This window comes from Silurus meridionalis, chromosome 13 (genome assembly GCF_014805685.1).
Source record: "Silurus meridionalis isolate SWU-2019-XX chromosome 13, ASM1480568v1, whole genome shotgun sequence".
In the NCBI taxonomy this organism is placed as follows: domain Eukaryota; kingdom Metazoa; phylum Chordata; class Actinopteri; order Siluriformes; family Siluridae; genus Silurus; species Silurus meridionalis.
This window is the reverse complement of record NC_060896.1, coordinates 19,954,650-19,977,776: the sequence shown is the minus strand read 5'-3', so window position 1 is coordinate 19,977,776 and position 23,127 is coordinate 19,954,650. Positions and strand designations below refer to the sequence as shown.

At 37.1% G+C, this 23,127-nt stretch overlaps 1 protein-coding gene across 2 annotated transcripts in view; it reads left to right on the top strand.

Annotated features, from left to right (window-relative positions):
- The window catches only part of serpini1 (serpin peptidase inhibitor, clade I (neuroserpin), member 1), a 23,031-nt gene extending 372 nt beyond the window's left edge, over positions 1-22,659 (top strand). The window contains exons 2-10 of one of the 2 annotated variants that reach the window (XM_046864374.1): positions 12,149-12,262; positions 15,612-15,889; positions 16,079-16,309; positions 16,482-16,676; positions 16,918-17,122; positions 19,535-19,644; positions 20,270-20,356; positions 21,403-21,492; positions 21,935-22,659. In XM_046864374.1, the coding sequence (XP_046720330.1) occupies positions 12,237-12,262; positions 15,612-15,889; positions 16,079-16,309; positions 16,482-16,676; positions 16,918-17,122; positions 19,535-19,644; positions 20,270-20,356; positions 21,403-21,492; positions 21,935-22,011 (1,299 nt within the window). In that variant the 5' untranslated portion in view covers positions 12,149-12,236 and the 3' untranslated portion in view covers positions 22,012-22,659. The remainder of the gene's footprint in view (positions 1-12,148; positions 12,263-15,611; positions 15,890-16,078; positions 16,310-16,481; positions 16,677-16,917; positions 17,123-19,534; positions 19,645-20,269; positions 20,357-21,402; positions 21,493-21,934) is intronic. The other variant, XM_046864373.1, reaches the window with a different exon arrangement.
- Positions 22,660-23,127: the final 468 nt, after the last annotated feature.

Here is a 23,127-nt window from a genome sequence, read left to right as displayed (position 1 = left end):
ATATATATATAAACACATATGATGTATGTGTGTGTGCATATAAGTCTACATTAGGGGTGTAACGGTACACGTATTCGTACCGAAATTTTTCGGTGCATGGCTTTCGGTTCGGTACGCACGTGTACTGAATGCAATCCTTTTTAGAACATAGTTTCAAACGGAGTTCCCTCTGGAATGTGTTAAGTGGCAGCCCGCAAGTTTGTTCATTCTACGACTCACACTTTGAGTGCATTTTTTTTAATTATTATTATTAAACTTAAAAACATACACAACAATGCCAGAGGTAATAAAAAATAAATAAATAATAAAAAAATAAAAAAGACAAAAGACAAAAAATAAACTAGAGTTAGTCAATATCATTGTGGCTACTCTCTCTGTAGCGGAGATTAGATTTGTGTGAATTAATTTGTTGAATGAATGAAAGATGGAAGCAATGAAGACATTTGTTCAAGTATTCTGAAATAAGTTGAACAGTTAAGTAGATCATATCTTTAGAAAATCAAATGTAAAACACACACACTTAAATACACATCTGTTTTACCCAAATGGGGTCTAACAAATGTAAACTATTGAATTAAATGTTTCCATGTATTTAATTTTATTTAACCAATTTAAAGTACTCAGTTTAATCAATATAATAAAAAGTGAATTGCATTAATTTGATCTATTTTATTTTCTAAAATATTATTTTATATATTTTTATCATTATATACATACCGAATAGTGTATTTTGTGTACCATTACATCTAGTCTGTATGTACTGTATGTGCATATATACACTTATATGGTCAAAAGTATTGTCCAGCCATTCTTCCCCAGACTGTTACCACAAAGTCAGAGGCACACAATTATATAAGATGTCTTCGAATGTGTTACCATTCAATTTACCACACTTTTGTCCATATACAGTAGTTTATATGAGTAAAAATGTTTGACAGTTTTATTATAAACCACATTATTGATAAGTTGAGTAATGATTCAAATCGTTGGACTCTACATTAATTTACTCTGTTTATTTGATTATTTTCTTTGTTTTGCTCTAATGACCGTGTGCACTGTAGCTGGCATGGACTGCACAAGTGCACAAAGCCGTTGTATAAAGCATGATCAATACTACATATTTGAGTACATGTGAAATTTGTGAACGGAGAGTATTGTACCTTTTCCTTCTTTGTTTTAAATCTTACAAAAAAAAAACATTCTATTTTATTATTTTTTCAAGGGTGCTTTTAATAGATGTGTCATAGTATGAAGTTAATGACCACATCATGTGACTTCAGTCTACTACATTTGCAGTTGTACATTGTGCTTCTGGAGTTCACTCATTCCCCCCTGCTCCATCTCCCAACACCCACCCATCCAAACACATGCGTGTAGGACAACTGATATTTACAAATTGTCTGTAGTGTGTGTGTGTGTGTGTGTGTGTGTGTGTGTGTGTGTGTGTGTGTGTGTGTGTGTGTGTATGTGTGCGTAATTAGGGTCGTCGATGGTTTTAACAAGTTGTCTCCTATGTTGTGCTTTGAGGGTTCTTTGAGGAAGAATCTAAGCTCCACCGTTACTCCATATGGAATAATTGATTAGGAAATGGATGGATGGACATTTGTCTATTGCACACTTAATACAAGTGTTGCTTCTAACAGTTCTTATCGCAGTGTAGGTATAATGCTGTTATATTTCTGGCATTGGCTATGCGGACACCATCATTGTGGAATCAGAGAGGAAGATGATTCGAGCAGACACAGGGGTGAACACCAGAAAATCTTGTTTCATGCCTCTGTAAATAAGATTTGTAGAAATGTCCTGTCCTCATTTAGTGTAGCTATTAGAAATGACAGGTTTGTGTTTCCTCCGCTCAAGACATAGAAACACCGTGATCAGAGCGACATGATGAGGGAGTCAGAGTTATAAAGATGGAGGATAGAGGGATTGAGGGGGAAAGAAAAAAGTGATAGTGAGACAATAAGGAGATAGAGACAGGAAAAGAATAAAATGAAGGGAATTACAGGGAGGTTCTCCTCTCTCTCTCTCTCTCTCTCTCTCTCTCTCTCTCTCTCTCTCTCTCTCTTTCTCTTTCTTGTATGCAGAGTAAAACATGGACATGTAAAGCTGTACATTATATCATTGGTTAAATTTGATAATTGGTCCTTTCATTAGTGATCATGCATCAGACTGCAATGTGACAATTAACCCTCATAGGAATATGTTACAAGAAGCTGAGTGTGACTGAGGGATGAAAAAAGAGTAATTGACTTAATTGTGTATATAGGAATGTTCAAAAAGGATAAGATGAAAGAAATGAAAGATAGAAGGCAGGGGTTGGAAGAAAAAAAGTAGGCCTTATAAAAGAAATAAAGGAATGAAAGGCTGAGGAAAGAAGGACGAAATGGGAAGGAATTGAAGGAATGAATGAATGGAATGGGATTGAGGGATGACGAGGAATGTTCACATGCACACGTTTTTATGTAATATAGAAAGACGCTATACTTTTTAACCGTTTATATTTATGGTTAATTTTGGAAAATATCCACAAAAGTTAGTTCCTGCTATCACTTTTATTACAGGCTGAGAATGCTTCAGCGTTTGAACAATCAAAAAGAGCAGGTTGGTATAGGGAAATAGTAGCACAATTAGAACAGTGTATGTATATCGACACAGGCTTAACATTATAACCACCTGCCTAATATTGAGTGGGAGTGGTAGCTCAGTGGTTAAGGTGTCTGTCCTACTGATTGGAAGGTTGCGGGTTCAAGCCTCGGTATGGCCAAGCTGCCACTCTTGGGCCCTTGAGCAAGGCTCTGTGCTCCAGGGGTGCCGAATCATGGCTGACCCTGCGCTCTGACCCTAGTTTCCAACCAAGCTTGGATATGGGGGGAAAGAATTTCATTGTGCTGTAATGTATATGTGACAAAGTCTATTCTATTCTATTAATTTACTTAAAATCAAGAAACAGAATGAACACAATTTAAGTATCAATATTAACCTCATAAATATGACCCTGGGTTTGTTTTTCCTGGGGATTTGAAATGAAGGGAAATTGTGTGTTTCTGTGTAAATTGTAGAGGAAATACATATAAATGTTTCATGAAAAAGTTTAACAAATGTTTTGAAGCTTTTTGACTGACCTTTCCTCAGCTTGTCCAGCTTTTCTTTAAAAGTCCATCTTTTAAATGCCCTTCGTAAGTATGTATACAACCAAATCATTTTATTCTCCTCGGTCAGCCATTACAAAATGATAAAAACAGCTATTAAATCCACACGACAATATTTGAGCTTGTGTAGTTTGCTACACATGCAGTTTGCTAGCTCTGACTAGTGCACTCTCTGATCACCAATCAAAGGACACAAAAAAGCAGATGTTACTGTACGCTTTCTAGATGGCCTCAGGGCTGCCAATTCGCAAGTTAATTAGTTAAAACAAGAGACTTCATTGTCACAACCAAGACAGGGCTCAGACTAAAAAGTAACAAAAAACTTTTTGACAGGACATAGAAGCACCATGGTAGACAATTAAATCAGGAACACAGAACAGGTGAGGACAATCAGGTAGCAAACCAATAAGAAGATGTGCAGTAAAAGGAAGAAAAGATCAACCTAAAATGTTGACTTAACAGGAGAATTTATTTCCATCTTGAAAGCAGGCACTGTAATAACTAAAGCATAAGGTCAATCATGCAGTCTTGCCTTCTACTTGATTTCCTCAGGTCTGTGCTTGGGCCGCTGCCAGATGATTACTTCTGAATAAATCAATGACTATGTTTTTGAAGGGTGCCTTTGAGACCTGACAAAAATTTCGATGCCAAGTACCTCTAACACCTGGCCCAGATATATACAATGGCAGTTTTAGCCCATGTGTACACCACCAGTGACAAGCAAAAGTAAAATATAGCAACGTTTTCTGTGCACACTGGACTCTTTCGTGTTATCAAAATGTGTTGCTGTATCTGGTGAACCTGCTCAAACAAGGAAAGAAGGATTGATGCTAGCAGTTCGAATTTGTAGCCTTAACCTGGTTTAATGGCCAACAAATGTGTGAGTTGTTTTACCTGGATAAGGGTTTTATTTTTAATGAATTTTATTCAGGTTGCCAATGCAAAAGAACATTACTGCCAGTTCTCAGGAAATTTATAGGTGCCAAGAATCCATGGCGGTGGTTGTCATAATGCAAGGCGACTCAGATGTAATTGTGCCCTTGAGGCAACAGCCCAATTAAATCGATACCCTTGTACTCAAAAAGCATCTTTTTAAAGGATGACCTCTAAGAGTTGGCATAAGGAGGGACTAAGTGATTTTTTTAGGTTATATTCACTGGCAGGTAAAAGTTGTGGACCGTTAAAGACTAGACGTGTCCATGAATTAATAGAGATTTCAGATTTATGTAATAATACTTTATACATTCCTGAGCCAACTGTGAATTTTGGCATTGTGTCAGCTTAAGATTTTATATTTTTTTTCTCTCTTGTCAAATTATTTCTATTCTTATTAAATCATGTACCATTTTAATGGTCATAGGATTGTTGGAGTTTTAATGTTATCATAACTATGTTGCTGTGAATGATAAATAAACTGTTGGTCAAACAACAGAAAAGTCAAAATGACAAAATACATTTAAAATACACTTAATATATAAAAATGATACAAATACATAAAAATAAAAAAGTAAAAAATAAAAGAAATACTATTTGATGTATAAAAAAAAGTAATTCAATATAGAAATACAATTTGTGAATGAATAAAATTCAATCTTTATAAATCAGAAAGTAAATATAGATATAAGATTGGCAAATGTTTACAAATTAAAAGGCATTCAATAAAGTACTGTGTAATAAAATCATATAATATTACACAAAATATTATAAGTTTTTTTATTTTATTTAAACAATTATAATGTAATGATAAAGTAAAGTGGAAGTATAGACCTGCTTGCTTTTGCTATTAGACAATACTGTAATACCTTGAATTGCACTCCTACCAATGACTATAAAAGATTTACTGTAATTTCCGGAAACTAATGAAATTACTGAAACTAATGAACTTTACACAGGCTTTAAGGAAAGACACGTTACACACGGTGTAACGGGTGAAATATGTTGCGCTTCCTTTAGGAGCATAGCAGTATTTTGGGAATAGCCTGCCACTGCATTTTTCCGCTATTACTGCATGTGTGCAGGACCCAGGATTATGTTTTATTATTTTCTGATGCTCATTTCTAAGTTTCTTTGACTAACCCGTAACGCTGTTGCCAAGAAAAATAAAAAAGCAAGAGTTTTGGAAACCCGTCTGTTCATATATGATTTCTGTTGCAACTGGAGTTAGTGAGCTCTCCCTTCACCCAGACTCAACGCGTTACAACGGCTTGTATCTAAACAGTAGCCGACCAAGAAAGTCATTATTCACTGTCTTCCCCCTTCCTTTCATAACTATTTCTCTCGGGAGTTTATCTTTTGGCATTGCCGTGCGTTTAAAAAAAACGTTTTTTCTCCTGATGCCGTGCAGCTCAGAACACAGGTGAGGTGCGTTTTTTCGTTTCCGTTCGGAAATTTCATTGGTCTAATGTTATGGGGTTCAGTTTTTTGGCTTAAAGTTTGTGAAACCGGGAAAAACCCAGGAAAAATTCATAAATAAGCCGCGTTGTTTAAGCCGCGGGGTTCAAAACGTGGGAAAAAAGCGGCTTATAGTCCGAAAAATATGGTATATTACTTTACTGCACCATCTGTTTTCTTGTGGGATACAACACACATGTAAGAAGTGATGCATTATATTACAAAAGCATATTAGTTTTTAAGTATGGACACAAACTAGTAATTCAGGATGAAGTATTTGACAGTTCTTTGTTTAGGAGTAGGTGTTAACTTTACACTAATTCTTTCTCTAAACCTAGGCTGGATAGCTACGATGTAACAATTAGGCAGCCCCTGCTAACCCTACTTTTTCCTATTCCTTATTCAGCATAATATTTAACCATAAATTCATGATCAGTATCATATAAAATACAAATCTTCTTTACACTTGATTATGCAGTTGCCTAAGACTAAATTATAGGTGATGGGGTTCAGTGTCAACGTTACCACCTCAGCATAGGAGAGGTACCGATGGCAATATAAACAAATCCTGATGGTCATTATGGTCATAAGTGCAGTGAGTGGAGTAAAGCAGACAGTCCCTCCTGGGGCATCACCTTTACTAGAGCTAGGTAGAAGCCAAGACCCTCAGAAGAAAACATGCAGAAATCCTGACCTTCTCAATGGGACTGGCATCTGTAATTAGCAAAAGGGAGGAGTCATCTTGCTGGAACAGGCTCATGTAAAGGTTGTTTAGATGAGGCTTTTAAACGGAAACTCAGCAGGTATAAGGCGTAGTCAGCATGTGTAGGAAATTGCTTGTCATAGAAGGTACGACCAGATCGAAATCAGTTGCAGGCTGTTTGTAGCACAATTTCTGGCCGTAGGTTTAAGGAGAATAAAATCTATACTACCTAATTATGACAAATAACCTCTCTTAATGTCTGTGGCTCAAAAAAAGAGTACAATAGGGCAAAGTAATTTGCTAGCTAGTCTCCATCTACTTTCAAATGTATATTTATTTGTTGGTGGCCAGAAAACTGAAATTACCACATGGTTTACTCCAAGTTTACCACCTGACCAAAATCATATAAGCTAATTTTATGAATCAGCCCATTGACCTTGCAGCTTGAGAGCTTTTCTGCATATACTGTAACCTGCAGGGCATCTATACCAGCCACTGCAAGTCTAGAACAGTAATGAACTCCAAGGATCCCACTTTCCCTAATAATGGACTCATTCGGGAGGCAGTGGTCAGGAAAACACCTTCACAACTGGCAAGGCCAGGACTGAGAAACTAAAAAGAAGCATCTTTTACCAATGTACAAACATATGACATATTTAAACATGCACTGAACACTTTGGTGGTGTACATACAACCCCAGTTCCAAAACATTTGGGGCACTGAGTAACTTGTAAATAAAAAAACAGAATGCAAATCTCACAAAGCCATATTTCATTCACAACAGAACACAGAATACAAATCAAATGTTAAAACTAAGGAAATGTACCATTTTAAGAAAAAAAATAGGGTTATTTTAAATGTTATGTGCTCAACACAGCTCAAAACAGTTTGGAATGAAAGGTTTGAAAAGTAAGTGTTACTAAAAATAGGCAGCTAAATGAAACATTTTGCAGCTAATTATGTTAATTGGCAACAGGCCAGTAACATGATTAGAGGGGGTACCGTATAGAGAGTCTATCGGAAGTAAAAATGCCTAGTTCACAATCTATAAAAAAACTTTTCAGAACAATTTCAGAATAATGTTCCACAACAAACAATTGCCAGGAGTATGAATATCTCATCTTATACAGTACTAAATTTCATCAAAAGATAAAAATAAAAAATCTGAGGAAATCTCTGTGCACAAGGGAGACGGGCAAAAATCAATACCGGATGCTCTTGTTCTTTGGGCCCTCAGGTGTCACTGCATTAAAAACAGGCACGATTTTAAAAGTGAAAATCTCTGCATGGGTTTAGAAACACCTTCAGAATCCATTGTCTGTGAACACAATTCACTGTGTCTTTCACAAATGCAGGTTAAAGCTCTATCATGCAGAGAAGAAGCTATATGTGAACATGAGCCAGAAATGTTGGCATATAAAATTAACTAAAATTAACTGATCTTTAGTTAGACATATTCATTTTGGAAACTCTGCATGCTGTGTCCTCTGGACTAAAGAGGAGAGGGACCATTTGACTTATCAGCACTTAGTTCAAAAGCCTGCATCTATGATGGTACGGGGGTGCATTAGTGCTTATGGGATTGCACATTTGGAAAGGCACCTTCAATGGTAAATGTTATATACAGATTTTAGAGCAGCATTTGCTTCCATCCAGACAATGTCTTTTTTTTAGGAAAGCCCTGTCTTTTTCAACAAGACAGTGCTAAACTGCATACAACATTTTTTTACAGTATGGCTTCATAGTAGAAGAGCCTGGGTGCTGACCTTTCACCAATTGAAAATGTTTGGCACATTATGAAAAGAACAGTATGACAAAAAAGACCCTGGACTGCTAAGCAGTTAGAATACTACATTGAAGTTGAATCGGACAACATTGCTCTCATAAAAATCCAGTAACTTGCCTCCTAAGTTCCCAGATGTATAGTATATGGTCTGTTGTTAAAAGAAGAGGGGATGCTGCACAGTGGTGAACATGGCCCTGTCCCAACTTTTTTAAGGCATGTTGGGCCATTAAAGTTAAAGTTTTTTATGTTCTATTGTAAATAAAATATGGGTTAATGAGTTTGTAATATAATTGCATTCTATTTTTATTAACATTTTTTCACCTTTTTTGGAATTGGGGTTGTGTGTGTGTGTTTGTGTACACGTTTGTGTACACGTGTATATATACAGTATACACATACACACACAACCCACAATTCCAAAAAAGGTGAAAAAATGTTAATAAAAATAGAATGCAATGAAAAAAAAAGAATGAATGCAATGATTTTGATTTATTGAGTAATCCGATAAAAAGTACTTTTTCTTTATTAAATAATAATTATATAAGATAAAATAAGACAGGGCTCTTAAAATGAACAAGTCATTTGTTCCCTCTTTAGAAAAATTTACATTTTCATTGATGAAGTTCCATACAAGAATATCTGTGAAAACTAAACCCATTTAGTGCATTTAATTGTTATATTACATCAAAAGGCAATTACAAATTTATAAATAGAAAATCGTAAATCGTAAATAAAAATATAAAAATCTATTTGATTACTCAAAAAGGTAAATGCACTGTATGTTGTTTTTCTTTATATTTTAGTTAGTAATTCAGACTTTTTTTATTACAATTCCGAGTTTATTTCTCGTAATTCTGACTCTATTTCTCGCAATTGCGACTTCATTTCTAGTGCACCCACCGGACCAACCATGTTGTCGGCCTGAAGTTTAAAGCCGTTGATGTATGAATGAGGCCTCCTCTGCTTAATTTTTCTTGTTTCGTCTCCTTCTGAGCTGATTGTTCTCTATGGGGATTGGAGACTTAGTTTGATACCATGCAATTCTATTGATTGTAGCCCATTTCCTTTTCAATATGTAAAGCTTTCTGACACTACCGATTCGGTGATGCTGCCTTATTTGTTAAAAAAAATAAAGTCAGAAATGGGAGAAAAAAAGTCAGAATTAGGCAGACTGGTGGCGGAAATGGTCTTCCATATGAATCTTCTCCTCACCCTTTGCTGTTTTTTCCCCGTTCCTCCATTTTTTTTAATTCTGAAGCGTCTTCTGTGTTTACCTGTCCAGAGTGCTCCAGAGTTTAGCGGGTGGTGCGTCAGTAATAATGGTCCTTTGGGAAACACAATGCTCTGTGTGTAGTTAAATTGACTAAACGAAGCAAATAATTTGCCTCGATGATTTTTTGTATTCAAATTACTCGAAGCACTCAAGGAATCATTTCAACCCTAGTAGATATATACAGTATATATATATATATATATATATATATATATATATATATATATATATATATATACACAGATATAAAGATAGTAAGTACATAGATTGTGCATAACAAATGCACATTATTAGTTAATCATTATGAAGTGTATAAAAGTTCTATAAAATACTTTTAGAAGCTTGTGTATTTGAAAACAGTGTTTCAGACTTCATGGGTGCTGCATTTTTTACTATATATATTTTACTGCACCTTTGTACCAACTACAATTGTGCATGTGACAAATAACTCCTGGAATCTTGAATCCTTCTCCGTGTTCTATGCAGTAGTTATTGTACAACAGCAGTATTTAATTTGTATATTGTTATACCTTACTACAAAACCTTGTTGCATTATTTTGGCATCTGTAGGCACATGCTCATATTCAGGATATAAAAAATAAAACTTGGGTCATTGCAATCTCTGACACTAAACACAGTTATTTTGCTAGAAGAGGATCCAAAATGTATGCACATATTTAATCCTATTTAAATGTCTGCTGTTGAGCTGTTCAGTGTAGTGTTTTTGTTGTGTATTGGTTGTTTCCTGTTTTGTGGTTCCAGATTAGTAAAAGATTGTAATGCCTGTTGGAATGGTTGGAATGTAAAAACACATTTTAATCAGGTACTGTACATGTAATGGCTCCAGTCTAAACATTTGAAATTCGAGCACAATATGTTCACCTGACAAAAAAGGTCACTCGTTCTAGAGGCTTTCCTTACTGAATAGATTTGAAGCAGCTTGAAATGGCATTGAGAACAATGAGGTGATGGAATTGCTTCTGGTAGAGTGCGTGTGTGTGAATGTGTGGCTGTGTGTTATTTTTTGACCTGTTCACTTACATATCTTCACTCCAGATGGAGATATGGAGGAGGTGGTTGCGTAGGTGCACAGTCAGAGCTTGATAGGGTGCCTTCCTACTGTAGTGTTAAAAATAACTGTCTTTACAGTTTGAACAATTTGAAGCCACTTAGGAGAACGAAGACCGTAAACTACTCTGAAGAAAACACAAGGGTTTACTGCAAAGCTTAGTGTTTATGACAGTGTCTGAAATGGAAATTCTACCACCTTTTTCCTATAGCAATATAGAAAGATATTTGGTAACTTTGTTTTTTGCTTTCTCAGACAAAGTAGCAGTCAGACCAAGCACAAATAGAGAGCTTTGTTTGTGGTAGTGAATACTTAATTTTGTATGTATGTATTAATTAATATGATTATATGACCATTAAGTCATAAATACATCATTATATTGTTCTATGTAAATATACTGTAAAGTCAGGAAGAAAAAAAAAAACATTAATGTACAAACAGATGGTTGTTCAGTATATTCAGGTAGTCAGCTGACCTAAATTCTTTGGGTAGCAACATTGCCTGAACAAATAAAGCAACCACAGATCATAACACTGCCCCCACAGGCTTGTATGATAGGCACCAGGCATGATGGGTGCATCGCTGCATCCACCGCTCTAATTACCCTGATGTGCCTATCACTTTAGAACAGGGTAAATAAAGACTTATCAGACCACATGACCTTGTTTTCATTACCCAAACTTTCCAAATTAGCCTCTGATAAGATTTTTAAGTGCAGTTGTTTAGTACCCATGAGCGCTTGCTTTAACTATTAAACATTACTACTTCTACTGTTGTTTATTTTTTTCACAATTTGATTTCTCCAAACATTTCCTTTTCTTTGTTTGATGCAGGCTAATAATTTGACTCTTCTGAAATAGAATATTATCTTTTCTATGATTACGGTATTAAGATATGTTTTCCGATTTGGTTGTTTAAGAAACGAGCAGCTACTCGTTAACTCGTTTAGGATTAAATAACGTTAGAAATAAAGTCTAATCCATGTGGTGACTTTTTTGAGGTATATACAGTCATTCACCCACTAAGCTCTTATTGTATTCTCATAAAACAAAAAAACTTCTTGTCCTCTATCGTGAAGATTCTCTTGTGAAGGAAAACAAACTGTTACAAAGCACTGACATTTGAAACTCCTTCTATTGATGTTTAACAAATGTCTCTGTAGCTTTAAAAACTTGATCATATGAACATTTATTTTGCTATTTATTATTATTATTATTATTATTATTATTACTACTACTATTATTATTATTATGCTTGGATTATGTGGATTTTCAGCCATATTCTACAAGTCTTTTTGAATCAGCTGTTGCTATAGAAATAATTACAGCTGGCACTATTGCCAGGGCTTATTAACTAGTACCCACTGACCAATCAGATTTGACAAGAGAACATCTCGTCAAAGGTTAGCTGACTGATGTTGGTGTAGCGCTGGATTTTGGAAGCCAATTTTGCTATTAATATTATGCTGGGAAAATAAAACCAGTATGTCATGTTAAAGTACTGGGGAAAAAAATATTTTTTTTCTTGATGGATCAAATTACTTAAGCTCCAGACATATACATTTGGCCAAATGGTTCTTGTTACTAATGGAAATTAGTGATTTTCTGACACACAATGTTGAGAAACTAAGCTGACTTTAAGCCTAAAGCCACCGAGTTCCTGCATCGTCTGGAGTTCCCCATTTGTCTAGTTCGGTTTCTCCCTAGTGGCTGGATGGCTTTTATTCACAACTCGGCCTTACTGAAGAAAAGGTCACTGGATCTGCTGTTTTCAGGTGCCTTTTCTCCTCCGTTCACAAGCGAGTGTCTGTTTTCGTCGCAACTCCAGTAAGGCCTTCTCGCTGTACGAAACTCGGATGTCTAATGGCTTCTGGGACAAACTCTGAAAGGTATTCTAAAAGGTCCAAATGATGCTTTTATTTACTAATGTGCATATTTAACTAATGTGTGAGGACAAAGTTATGATTTCATGTGTCTTATGGCTGCTGGGATGAGTATCTGAAATTAAGATTTGTCCCTCTGGGGCTAAAACCTTTTCTGCTATATGGATTCATCTCCTGATCTCCAGGCTGCATCCCAACCCATATAATTTACACTATATAGGATGCATATATACTAATGACTCCAAAGGTAGGCTTTGTGAGGCTATAAAAAAATGTTATTATTATGGTATTACAAAAGGTGTTATGAAAAGACTTTATTATGCATTATCTCTGTCACACATATTTATTGATTATTGGGTGGGTTTAAATACCAACACCTCTGTAGGCTCCTTGAGCATCACCATTCACTCTTTTATTATGTTTTTATTTATTTCATTTATTAACACTGATCAGAAGGTTGTGAGTTTAATTTCCAGCACTGCTAAGTAGCCCCCTGTTGTGTCCTGTAGCAAGAACCTTAGCACTTACATTTTTTTTTATGTCCAAATAATAAGTTGTTTTGGATAGAAGCATCAGCCAAATGAAAATGTAATTCTTCCCAATTTTAGGAGGCAATGGCAAAATTATTGTTCATTGTAAGAGCAGTAGATGTGTATGTAGATGTATATGTAATGTAGATAAAGACAAGGTTTCTGTTGATTCAATCGACATTCTCTCCAGTTGATCGGCATTTATTAAACAACGGGTTAAAGGCCTTACTTATGTGACACATTTGCGCTTCTGGGATTTGAACTTATCATTAGTACATGCATTAGGAACAAATCCATGCTCAAACCTGGGTATTTCTGCTGATGCAAAAAAAAAAAGTTTCTCTCTTTCTGTGAAATAAACAATGTTGCCAGGCAACAGGAAAATCTGAAATGGGTAGAGGATTAGGATATGGATTTGTGTGTGTGTGTGTGTGTGTGTGTGTGTGTGTGTGTGTGTGTGTGTGTGTGTGTGTGTGGTGGTTGGGGGGGGTGAAAGAGTATGCAGCAGTGTGGGGAATAATCAATCATTCATGACACATACACACTGCGCAGGAGAAGCTGGAGTCAGCCATGTGAGCACTTTTATACAGATGTGCTACACACACATTGATTCCTGAAAATGGAGCGGAATCCACTCGAATATTAACATGAAAATCTTTATCATCTATGCCTGATGATATATCTAATTTTTGTCTTTTTTCCTCTATCCCGCTATTATTTTCTGAATGTAAACACACCTCTTTTCATTGACATCCCAAAAAATAAAAAATCTTAGCACACTTCAAGCGTTTGCTAGAGAGCTTCAGCAGGAGCATCTTAGTGATAGAAGTTAATGATTAATAATAATAATAAAAAGATGAAGCCCAGTTACTCCTTGACCAAGCCTTAGGCCAATGATGCCATGTATAAGTATGCACAATCTTAGAGTCCTGCAGTATACAACAAACGGGAACTAAATTGACACCCTGTGATAGGTCATGCAGAAATTTCATCAAAAAAAGGCTCCTTTTTGTTTTCAAATATTTTTTTATAGTGGAGGAAAAAAGGGAACCTCTGCCTTAATAACCACACTGTTTCACATCTCTGCACAGTCAGAATCTGCTGTCATTCTTTCCAGACTGAAGACTCTGGGCACTGCGTCTGTACGTGGTAAGGATTTATCTCCGACAGTGAACAGATACCCTGCCAGTTGATACTCTCTGTTTAGGGCCTGATAGTGCTCTAATCATGACCTGGTGTGCAAGCTGACTCCGTTCCAAATAGGTTTTTTTGGATCAGTCCGATCATTTGATTTACTATGAGTAGACTTTGGTAAGTAGTGTTTGTCGAAGCCGGCTGTATATTTCTGCTGAATTCTCATGTTTGCCCACCTACAGTAGTGTAGTCTTGCATACTATTTATTTCAGAACTCACCTGCTTGATTGGCATATTGATGGAGTGAAAATGAAACATGGGAGGTGATAGCTTAGTGGCATTCGATTTCGGATCGGAAGGTTGTGAGTTCAAATCTCAAACACACCAAGTTGCCACTTCTGGCCAGAGAACAATCCACATGATCTCACTTCCGCACCAACCCTAATCTCTAGATTTGGCTCCTGCGGACTTCCCCCCTTCCCGAAGATGAGGGTCCAGCTTAAAGGTTGCCATTTTGACACCACTGCGGAGATCCAGCGCGAATCGCAAAAAGTGCTAAATTTGCTTCGTAAAGAACACTTCCAGGACACATTCTTGAAGGTGCAGGTACACTGGGAGCACTGTATTACTGTGCAAGGGGACTATTTAAAAGGGGATAGTGTGTAAACATAGATAAATAAAGTATGTCTTGTAAAGAGAGCTAGTCGAGAAACTTCCACCTCATATATAAGACGTATGTTGTAGCATCACAATTTCTCTACGAGGCTCAAATCTGCTCCAACATGACGAATGACATGACATGACGAATTTTTTAAGCCAAGGTTGGAGTGTATGAGCTGTGATGACCTACCCAGAGCCCTGACCTCAAATGCACTGAGAAACAGTAAATTGGAAAGCCACCAGCACCCCAGGCCTGCTCACCCAAAACCAGTGCCTGACCTCACTGATGTTCTTGTGGCTAAATGAGGACAAATATCCACAGCAACGTTCCAGTGGAAAACCTTTCTAGAAGAATGGAGGTTTCAAAATGATACAAAAATGATCAAAAAGCACATATGGGTGTGGTGATCAGGTTTGCACAAACCTTTGACGTTATAGTGTATTTGTCTTTGTAAATAGAGGCTGTCCGAATTACATTTAGGAACCCTAGAATTTGAATGTTTAACAATATAATAATTGACATCCTCCAGCAGGAGTTACGATTAATCAGTGACAGATGGACACATTATATATTGAATTAAATGAATGTTAGTATCAATAATTTGGAGGATGGAGTAGAAAATCTGCATTGGAAAATGGTCATGGGACATTGTTAACATCTGGACAAATTTTTGTTTGGAGGACAACCAAAGGATGCCGTAGTATCAGCTGCCAAATGTTAAGTACAGTGGAGGATTTTAATGAAATGGGCAGCATATTCACGGAAATCATAAGGTCCAGTGAATGGCTTTCATGATCATATAACTGCCAACAACTGTATGGCAATTTTACAGAACTTAGTGCACCATATGGTGTAAACAGTCTTTCTTGATCACATACCCATACTTCTACAGTTATTCAAGAGTGGTTTGATGAGCCGGCGTAAAGCAAACCTTTTCCTCTCATTTTCTACCTTGTCCTATCGCTATCACCCTTTCACTCTCCCTTTATCTGTTTGTTCCTCTTCTCCTCTGTAATATTTCTGTCTCCAGCTCCAATCCTCTGTCGTCCACCATGTTGGCAGTCGGACTCTTCGTGCCCCTGCTGTTGCTACGGGTCGGCTGTTGCCGGGCGACTGAAGTTCCAGAGGATGCAAGTGCCGAGTTCTGGGTCAGACTGTACCATCAGCTCCAGATGGCAGGGGTCGACGACAACATCATCTTCTCTCCGCTGAGCGTAGCGCTGGCACTGGGAATGGTGGAGCTCGGTGCCCGAGGGTCCTCACTGCAGCAGATCAGACAGGCTGTGGGTTACACAAACTACAGAGAAGGTAAAGGAAGAAGCCTAAAATCTGTGATTTGTCATCTTTTATATAATATAATAATTTTATTACAGAAAATCCAGTGTATGGATAATTACACAACGAGGTTTAGTGTAACGTACTGAGCAAATTGCTTCAAATGAAGAAAATCTGATGGGATATTGACCTAAAAAGGTGTGTCTGTGTGTGCTCCCACAGATGAGGAGTTTGCCTTCCTTAAGAACCTAACCCAGGCTCTGATTGGAGACGAAGCCCAATACGAAGTGCATTTGGCAAACTCACTCTTTCTCCAGACCGGCGTTCACTTCAGTCCTGAGTTCCTGAAGCTCATTAAGCATTATTTTCATGCTAAAGCAGAAACCGTGGACTTCAACGAATCAGCTGCTGTGGCTCAACACATCAATGCATGGGTCCAGAACCACACTGCAAGTGAGTAAAACACTTTAGGTTTATTTTAATTTAGAACATTTAAGTAAGCCAGGAAGCTCTTCAGAGCCAAATGTCAAATCCAGAGAGGCCTTATGATTAAAACGCATGGAAATGTAAAACATTGAGTCATATTCTGCTTCTTTTTTTTTCTCCCCCATTCTGTCCTGTGCAGATAAGATTCATGACCTGGTTTCAGCAGAGGATTTCAGCAGCTTGACAAGAATAACACTGATTAACACAGTTTATTTCCGAGGAAGCTGGAAGAATCAGTTCCGACCCGAAAACACAAGAACGTTTTCCTTTAGTAAAGACGATGGCAGTGAGGTGCAAACACTGATGATGTACCAACAGGGGGACTTTTACTATGGTGAGGAATACAGGCAGGTCTAAATGTGGCAACAAAATCATTTTATCAGTACTATAATACTGTACTGTACTGTACATATACCCTGAAGAATAATTACTTTGTCCACCACTGACATGTCAAAATATTTTGGATTAAATCAGCTATAATAGATGAGATAAACACTTCAATGTAGTGTCTAATTTCAAAACATCAACAACTGGAACACACAATCTTTTACACTTTCTTTTCTCCACTTGTGCAGGTGAGTTTAGTGATGGCAGCTCAGAGGCCGGAGGAGTGTATCAGGTGTTGGAGATGCCTTATGAAGGTGAAGACATGAGCATGATGATCGTTTTGCCAAGACAGGAAGTTCCGTTGGCCTCGTTAGAACCGATCATCAAGGCCTCGCTGATTGAGGACTGGGCCAATAACGTCAAGAAACAGAAAGTGGAGGTTTACCTGCCCAGGTGAAGGACCTAGATAACGGGGTGGGAATTGCATTGATGAAATACAATGCAAATTGAAAGCAGGAAGCCTCAAATTAGGAGAACCTAATACTAATTTTTATTGCAATCTATAAAGAACAAATGGTTGAATGTTTGTAGAATTCATTATATAATAAGTTGAACCAGAAGACAAACTGATTCGATTTAAGAACTGGATCACAGAAAGATCAGATTTCCAGAGCAGTTTGCTTCAACTGCCTTTTTTTTCCTCTTAGAAGTATACACTAATCGGACATAATATTATGACATTGTAACATTATGACCGGTGCAGTAAATAACACTGATTAACTCTTCATCATGGCACCTGTTAGTGGGTAGCAAGTGAACATTTTGTTCTCAAAGTTGACGTGTTAGAAGCAGGAAAAATGGGCACGTGTAAGGATTTGAGAGAGTTTGACGAGGGCTAAATTGTGATGGCTAGATGACTGGGTTCTCCAAAACTGCAGCTCTTGTGGACTGTTCCCGGTCTGCAGTGGACAGTTTCTATCAAAGGTGGTCCAAGAAAGGAACATTGGCGATCCGGCGACAGGGTCATGGGCAGCTATTTAAGTGCGTGGGGAGTAAAGGCTCCGATGTGGTCCGATCCAACCGACAAACTCCTGAAGCCCACATGGCTTTAGGTTTAGGACAGTGGCTTACAGTGTAGGACAGTTTTGGCAGCAAAAGTGGGACCAACACAATACAGTAATCCCCCGCTTTATCGCGTTTTAAATCTCGTGCCCCCGGTTTACTGCGGAAATGCATTTGCCACATAACTCATTTGTTTGGCTGATTTTCCCAGTCTCTTGCGGATAGAACGATAGACCAAAAAAACTTATAGGGAATTGTTTTTGAGTTTTATGTTAAATTGATGCAGTAAAAAATGCAGTAAAATGTTAATACAGTACAGTAGTGTATACATAAAATTGCACTTTTGGGGTGGCATCCGTTTATCACGGTTTTTTGTTTAATAAACGGGGGATTGCTGTATTAAGCAGGAGGTCATAATGTTGTGCCTAATCCGTGGCAATACATTTATGCCCGGTCGAAGTTTATTAAGGATATTTATGGCATAATAATTCATATAGCAAGAACTAGTAACTAGTGAATTGAGGTTTCAACTAGTGAATTGAGGCTTCGACTATAATTTATAGCTTCTGCGGGAAGCTGTCGTTTTAAAAATAAAAATACTGTTGATTAGAATGAAAGGGTAGAGCACTATTATTTATTACCACCATATTTTAATAAGGATTGAAGTATTGGTTACCCTGGGAGTCCAGAACAAGCAAACTGGCATAGTCTGGGGTATTAGTGTTCCTGGGAGATAAGTTCATTTAAGGGAGGTGGTAATCCTGTAAGTAAGGCTCTGGGTTACTGATCGGAAGTTTGGGGGTTGAAGCCCCGGTATTGCCAAGCTACCACCCTTGGGTCCCTTGAGCAAGGCTCTTAACCCTCTGTGCTCCGGGGGTGCTGTATCATGGCTGACCCTGCGCTCCGACCCCAGCTTCCCAAAATCACTGGGATATGCAAAAAAATAATTTAACTGTTCGATCATTAAAGTATTCTAAGATTAAAAATAATTAATAATAATAATACGTTTGTAGTAGGTAGATGCCAGTGTGTATTTTTCACAGAAATGCTCTCTGTTGCATGTAACTGCAATGTTTGTTAGTTCATGTGGTTTACGATAAAACGGCACCCTATTAGAGTGCACTGCCTCGCCATCTGCTGCAAAACACACATCAATCAGGAACGCATTCTCGTGCAAAACGCTGCAGCTGAAGTGATTAGAAAATCCAGGAGGCGAGATCTCATGTAAACAGATGAAGGTGAACAGATGTCCTTCTGCATTTCTCGCCTCGTGTTTTACAACTATGTTTGTGACTTTTAAAGATCTGGAGTGAACTAAGGTCTGTTTGAGGATACACTTATTAAAAAATATATATATCGCATTTGATTTGATAACCAGATGGTCATGCTGCTAATTTTACTGTAGTTAAGCTGGCTTTCAGAGCACAAGCACATCTGGACTGGTTAATACTTTTATGATTGCATGTGTTGTGACCAGCAAATTGAACAGCTGCCAAGTCGATTTTATGATTTTAAAATCATGAGGTGATTATATGTTGTATCTGACTTGGTCTATGTTGATCCGAGTGTCATCATAAATGGTGGAACGAGTTAGAATTCGTAATGATGTTACAGACAGATCGAGGGTTTCGCTGTGTCCCATATCATCTCATTGCCATGTGCAGTTGTTGCTGTACAAACCAAAGAGATGGACGGATTTCATGGTTTGAGGATTAGCAAATTCACGATCCAAAAGGAGCAAGCTATTTTGCAGCCCAGTTAAATTTTTTCTGTTCTTCTGTTCCATGACTGATACTGATACAGGTTTAAAGTGGAGCAGAAGATCGACCTGAGAGACGCTTTGCAGCAGCTCGGCATCAAGAACATCTTCACCAAAGAAGCAGACCTATCAGCCATGACGGCTGAGATAGAAGGTGTGTGTGCGTCTGTCTGTGTGTGTTTTGTTTTGTCTGGAATGTAAGTAGCTTGCAGCAACATTACCACAGCAGTGAGCAGGCTGAAAAAAGGAGAAGATGGGATGAATGTATATGCATGTAAGATTTACTGTAGGCATCTTATTATGAACACATACAGGAAGTGTTGTATTTCTGAGTCTTACAGTGCTGCTTGGAAATTTTTGTTTTTATTTTTTTCCAGTAGTGTTTTCTTGACTTTATCTCGCTATTCATAATTATCATATTTCTCTCCCTGTTCCTGCATTTCATTTATTAATTTATACAATATCTCTTTTCTTCTACATCTTCCAAGCATCTTTCTCCCTTTCTATATATTCTTTCATCACTTCATTTCATCCCTTGTGCTTTCCTTTTTACCATCTGTTCCCTTTTTTTTTTTTGTGCTGTGTCTTTCCTCCAGCCGTTCCTACATTGTCTCCCTCATTTCATCCCATCACTCAATGAATGAGTCTTCTTTATTCCCTCCTGAACGTTTTTTTTTTTTTTTTTTTTTGCCTGCCTGCCTGCCTGCCTTCGGAGCCTCTGTCCTTTTTTTTTCCTTTACTTCTTCCTTTCAAACCTCTCCCTCTGTTCCGATCTGCAGAAGGGAAGGATCTGTTCATCGGAAAAGCCGTACAGAAGTCTTACCTGGAGGTGACGGAGGAGGGAGCAGAGGGAGCTGCCGGATCAGGTTCACTCATTCGTTTTATTGCTCTCTCTCTCTCTTTCTTTCTCTCTATCTATTTCTCACATTATGATATTCTCTAATAAAATTGCACAAAACAGTGGCGAGCATTTCTCTTCTTTCATTTCTCCATTTCATTTACTTTCTCCATCATACACTTGTCTCAACATCAACCGAATCACATTATGTTACAATACGTGTTTCAAGGTTAAATGTATTGCCGGTTGCCATGGTTTCACTGGTAGTGGCTCGATAGTGCCGTCACTGCAACTATGAACACATTGTATAATGGATTTACTCTACATCCTCCCGTCCTCCTCTTTATGTAGTCCTGCAGTCCTACGTCTTTCTCATCATTTTGTATTAATCCTATCATTCTTACACTCATCAGATTGAATTGGAAGCTTTTTAATGTTCGTTTATTGCAAGCGCTCCCTCTGGTGTTCAGTCAGTGTTAATGTATTGAAGAAAACATTTCGTTCAGTTTGGTATATTTTACTATTGGTGTACATGTCTACTTCCAAGACTAGATCATCTTTATATGTGATAAGGTAAAGCTTAACTAGAACTGACCAGAGCCTAAACATTCTGTACTGAGGTTGGTACAGACACCATGGACTGGCACAGAAGCCATGCCTCTTTCTTTTGGTCAGACAAGCACGGAGGACATGGCTCTTTAGAACATATTGGCACAGAAAACATGTTATTTTCTCTGGGACAGACTGGTACAGGCTCCCCAGTAATTATTATAATTTTTTTCCAAAACGACACAGAAGCCACACCTCTTTCTTTAAAACACACAAACAGAGGTCATGACCCTTTCACTGGGATAACTTCTTTGTTGTGGGTTGGACAACTCTTTTATTAGAACAGAATGGCACAGAGGCCAAACATCTGCCAAAATGGGACAGACTTTGAAGATATATAGGTGTAATATATAGGATATATAGATTTATAGATATATATAGATATATAGGACCACTTGGTCATCACTGCCTTTATGCCATACCTGCTGTTTGATCTGTTCAAATGAATATCTTTTTTTCCCACAGGAATGATTGCTCTGACCAGGACCATGGTATTATACCCTCAGGTTATGGCTGATCATCCCTTCTTTTTCATAATTCGGAACAGAAAGACAGGTATAACATGCATGCAAATGATGCTTGTTTTATATTTCATAAATATCCACATCACAAGATATGTTTGTTGTGTGCCAATGTAGCTGTAACAAATAATAGGCTCCAGTTTAGTAAAATTTAGCAACTCAGTTTGTTAAAATGTAATTGAAACAGATAGATTTTACAGATTAGTATTTGTAAAAATTAGTAATTAATATTTGATATTTATATCGTATAATAAAAATACTGAACATTGTGGTTAAGAAACAATGTGTGTGTGTGTGTGTATGTATATATATATATATATATATATATATATATATATATATATATATATATATATATATATATTTTTTTTTTTTTTTTTTTTTTATTATTATTATTATTATTATTTATTTATTTATTTATTTTTATTTTTATTTTTTTTAACGAAACTGTTTTTATATTTGTGTTTTTCTTATAGGGTCCCTCCTTTTTATGGGCCGGGTCATGAACCCAGAGGTCGTCGATCCCTTCGATCCGGAATTCGATTCTGTTTAACGCACCAGTAATCGAATGTAACCAGGCCCAAAGAGCGCCAATGCCATTTTCTTTTCTCCTTAATGTTTTTTTTACAGGAAGAACCCTGCGTACACAGATTATACCCTACATCATACGTGATTATTACGTATTTTGATACTCACAGCTTTAACCACAGGAGCAGATGTTGTAAATATATCTGAGATTACAGTCTCCGTGGCCATGATGGTAAAAGCAGCACATGCATTTATATATGTATTTATTGAGCTAATTAACTGCATTTCTTGTTAAGCAGCCTCCGAGTATGCTCTCTTCATTACTGTAAATTTACTGCGGTGTTTACAAAGTAGATATTTATTGAATATAAAGTGTAGTTTTCTCTTCCTTCTTTCTCTCTCTTGTTCTCTTGATATTTATCGTTTTCCCTCTGTCCTGACTGAATCTTAGTATTTTTAATCTTCGACGTGGCTAAAGTACTGCTGAAATATTGACCTGCCTTATAAATGAGTTTTCAATTTCATGAATGTACAGTTAAGGTAAGCAGGGTTACCATGGTGACTCGGAGGGCAGACCATCTGTTTGGTGTACAGGGATTTGAATAAGAGACACACCAGCTGTATTCTTGATTTCAAAAATAAATATGAATGTGGAAAACATGTTATTTATTCACCCGGTGTAATAAACGTGTGCTGTCCATCATGTATATTTTATATAAGGATGTACAGAGCTGGATGTTAATTACTAATCATCATCTTGTTTCTCGTGAAAAAGTCAGTTAGGTTTGACAGGATCACTATCAAAGATGGCTGTTAATGATTTTATCACTGGCTCCTAGCAACAGTTTTATTAATCAACAGTAAACAATAACCAAAATATTGAAGCACAGGCCAAGACACCATGGTTAGGCAACACATGCAAGGAATGTGCATTAATCCTTGCCAGTCAGTAGAAACTTAGCAGATGCAGTATTACATACAGTACATATGCAGGCAGTTTTTCTGACAGACTGAAACCTGTAGCAAGTGCAGGTTTAATATAGCAATAAATCATAAATATTGTACAGTTCTTAATTTATGTTTTATAGTGGTGCTTGGAAGTTTGTGAACCCATTAGGATTTTTTTTTTAATTTCTCAATA